Source organism: Apteryx rowi, unplaced genomic scaffold, assembly GCF_003343035.1.
Source record: "Apteryx rowi isolate R43461 unplaced genomic scaffold, aptRow1 scaffold_83, whole genome shotgun sequence".
Lineage (NCBI taxonomy): Eukaryota > Metazoa > Chordata > Aves > Apterygiformes > Apterygidae > Apteryx > Apteryx rowi.
The window spans coordinates 27,794-30,552 of NW_020451127.1; the positions used below are offsets into that span (position 1 = coordinate 27,794).

Below are 2,759 nucleotides of genomic sequence, written 5' to 3' on the forward strand. Positions count from 1 at the left end.
GGCACCGCGGGGCACGTCAGACCCCCCCCCCCTCCAGGTGCACCGGTGCAGGCACCGAGCACAGACCCCTCCCCGGGATGCCCCGACGCCCATCCCCGGGGCGTCCGGTTGCCCCCCCCCCGGGGCGCCGCACCTGGAAGGCCGAGCCGTGCAGGATGGCGCAGGCGTCCTCGGCGAAGTCGCGCCGCTGCGCGTAGGTGCCGCAGGGGTCGAAGGGGAAGGGGCTGAGCACGGGGCAGTCGCCGGACGCCCGGTACTTGTTGGCGAAGGCGGAGACGCTGGCCTCCACGTCGCCCGCCGGCGTGGCGAACTCGTCCTGCTGGTCCCAGTTGTAGGTGCCGCAGAGCCCTCGAACCTGCGGCCGCGGGGAGGGCGGTGAGGCCGGGGCACCGCGCGGCACCGCGTGCCCGGGAGAAGGCCGGGTACCCGCGGGAGCCGGGGTGCAGCCTGACGCTCGCCACCGAGAGCATCCTCCGTGGCGCGGCACGGCACGGCRCGGCACAGCCGCCACCTGCACRGGGCTGGGGACGCCGGGGCTGGAGGCAGAGCCGGGGCAGCGTGGCCGGAGCCGGGCTCACCTTGTTGGCATAGCCGGGCTGCAGGGTGATGTATGCCGTGGGGGTCTCCAGCCCCCAGAGCACGTGGGCCCCGAAGGCCTGGAGCAGCACGAAGGAGGAGGAGGCGCGGCGGATGGTCAGGTCGGCATTGGCGAAGGGCAGCGCCACYGCCTTCCCGTTCACCGTCACGTCGCCTGCGGCGGGGAGAGCAGGGGGGAGACGTGAGGGGCGCAGGAGCCAGCCGCTCTGTGGGGGCAGCACGGAGACCCCCGGGGTTGCACGGGGCCGGCGTGCACCATCCCGACCGCAGCACGGAGACCCCCGGGTTGCACGGGGCCAGCGTGCACTGTCCTGACCGCAGCACGGAGACCCCCGGGTTGCACGGGGCTGGCGTGCACCGTCCTGACCGCAGCACGGAGACCCCCTGGTTGCATGGGGCCGGCATGCACTGTCCCGACCGCAGCACGGAGACCCCCGGGTTGCACAGGGCCGGCATGCACTGTCCCAACCACAGCGGGTGCAAGCCATGGCCACAGCCAGGATCCCCACCGGACACCCCGTGCCCCATCCCTGGGAAGCACCTGCGCCACGGAGCCGCGCGRAGGTCTTGTGCACGGTGACGGAGAGGGCGCGGAGGCAGCTCAGGGGCCCGTGGCTGCCACAGGCTTCGTGCTCGGCCGTGATCAGCAGCTTCCCGTTGACGAAGTCCTGCAAGGCAGAGCCCGCGCTGAGCCGGCGAGCACGGCGACGGCCCCGCTCGGGGCAGCTCGCGCCCACCGGCCTCGTCCCGCGGGCGGGACGGCCGCTGCAGCACCGTGCACGGGTTATCGGAGGCCCCGGGGGCTGCAGAGGCTGCGCGCGGCCCCTCACCTGCACCAGCGTGTACTCGCAGGCGCCCAGCAGGGAGAAGCGCTTGCGGTCGAAGGTGACGTAGTGCAGGTCGCCGAGCACGGCGCACTCCGCCGAGCACCGGTCCCGCGTGCAGAGCCAGCGGCCCCCCCGGCACGTGCTGCGGGGACGGCGCGGGAAGGAGGGAAGCCGGGCGCCCCGGGGGACACCGCGGCCCCCCGGCTCCTCCCGTTGCACCGGACACGGCGGTGCCAGGTCCCCCGCCGCCCACCCCAGCCCAAACGCTGCCCCGGAGCAGCRCCAACGGGTGTTTGCTGCACAGTCTTTAGCGCAGGAGTTTTTCCCGGGTGACAGGAGCGGCGCGGAGCCGAGGAGCAGCCCGGCACCCCGGCACGGGGCCGGTGCCTCCGGCCGCCCCGCAGCGCTCACCACTGGTTGCAGCTCTGGCGGATGCTCTGCCCCGGAGCGTACTTCTGGCGGCGGTGGTGGCAGGGGCAGGCGCTCTCGGGGACRCAGGCCCCGCCGTCCAGGTAGAGCCCCGGGGCGCACTCGCAGCCGCTGGCGCAGTCGTCGCGGCAGTGGCCCTCCTCGGCCGTGCCCACGGCCGCGCAGCTCGCCGGGCACGAGGACACGCAGTCCGAGTAGCGCTTCCCGGGGCCGCACTGCTTCTCTGCGGGGCGCCGCGGGCTGGGGCTCAGCACGGAGGGGGCCGCGCGTCCAAGCTGCCCAGCCGCGCATCCGCTCCGTGGCCCTGCCTTTGGGCTAAGCTGCGAGGGAGCAGGCTGCACGGCCCTGCCYCGGGGGCGCGGGTGCAGGGAGTGTCAGCACGGGCACACGAGCGGTGGGGGCACACCTGCGGAGGGGTGCGCATGCGCAAGCGCTCGGGGTGGGCATGCATACGCTTGGGGTGCATGCACAAGCGGCCAGAGGGTGCATGCGTGAGGTTGGGGTGCATGTGCAAGCAATGAGGGGGTGCACGTGCAAGTGGTGCAGGTGTGCATGCACAAGGTTGGGGTGCAGCTGCAAGCAACGAGGGGGCGCACGTGCAAGTGGTGGAGGTGTGCATGCACAAGGTTGGGGTGCACGTGCAAGCGACGAGGGGGTGCACACGCAAGTGGTGGAGGTGTGCATGCACAAGGTTGGGGTGCACGTGCAAGCAACCAGGGGGTGCACGTGCAAGTGGTGGAGATGTGCATGCACAAGGTTGGGGTGCAGGTGCAAGCAACGAGGGGGCGCACGTGCAAGTGGTGCAGGTGTGCATGCACAAGGTTGGGGTGCAGGTGCAAGCAACGAGGGGGCGCACGCGCAAGTGGTGCAGGTGTGCATGCACAAGGTTGGGGTGCACGTGCAAGC

The 2,759-nt window shown here is 72.7% G+C and overlaps 1 protein-coding gene across 1 annotated transcript in view; it reads right to left on the bottom strand.

Moving 5' to 3' along the window:
• SSPO (SCO-spondin) overlaps positions 1 to 2,759 on the bottom strand; it is a gene marked incomplete at its 3' end in the record, with an annotated part of 32,717 nt that overhangs the window by 24,738 nt on the left and 5,220 nt on the right. The window contains exons 9-13 of the mRNA XM_026089815.1: positions 1,836 to 2,093; positions 1,428 to 1,566; positions 1,139 to 1,265; positions 579 to 751; positions 127 to 355 (exon numbers count right to left, since the gene is read on the bottom strand). Of these exons, the coding sequence (XP_025945600.1) occupies positions 127 to 355; positions 579 to 751; positions 1,139 to 1,265; positions 1,428 to 1,566; positions 1,836 to 2,093 (926 nt within the window). The remainder of the gene's footprint in view (positions 1 to 126; positions 356 to 578; positions 752 to 1,138; positions 1,266 to 1,427; positions 1,567 to 1,835; positions 2,094 to 2,759) is intronic.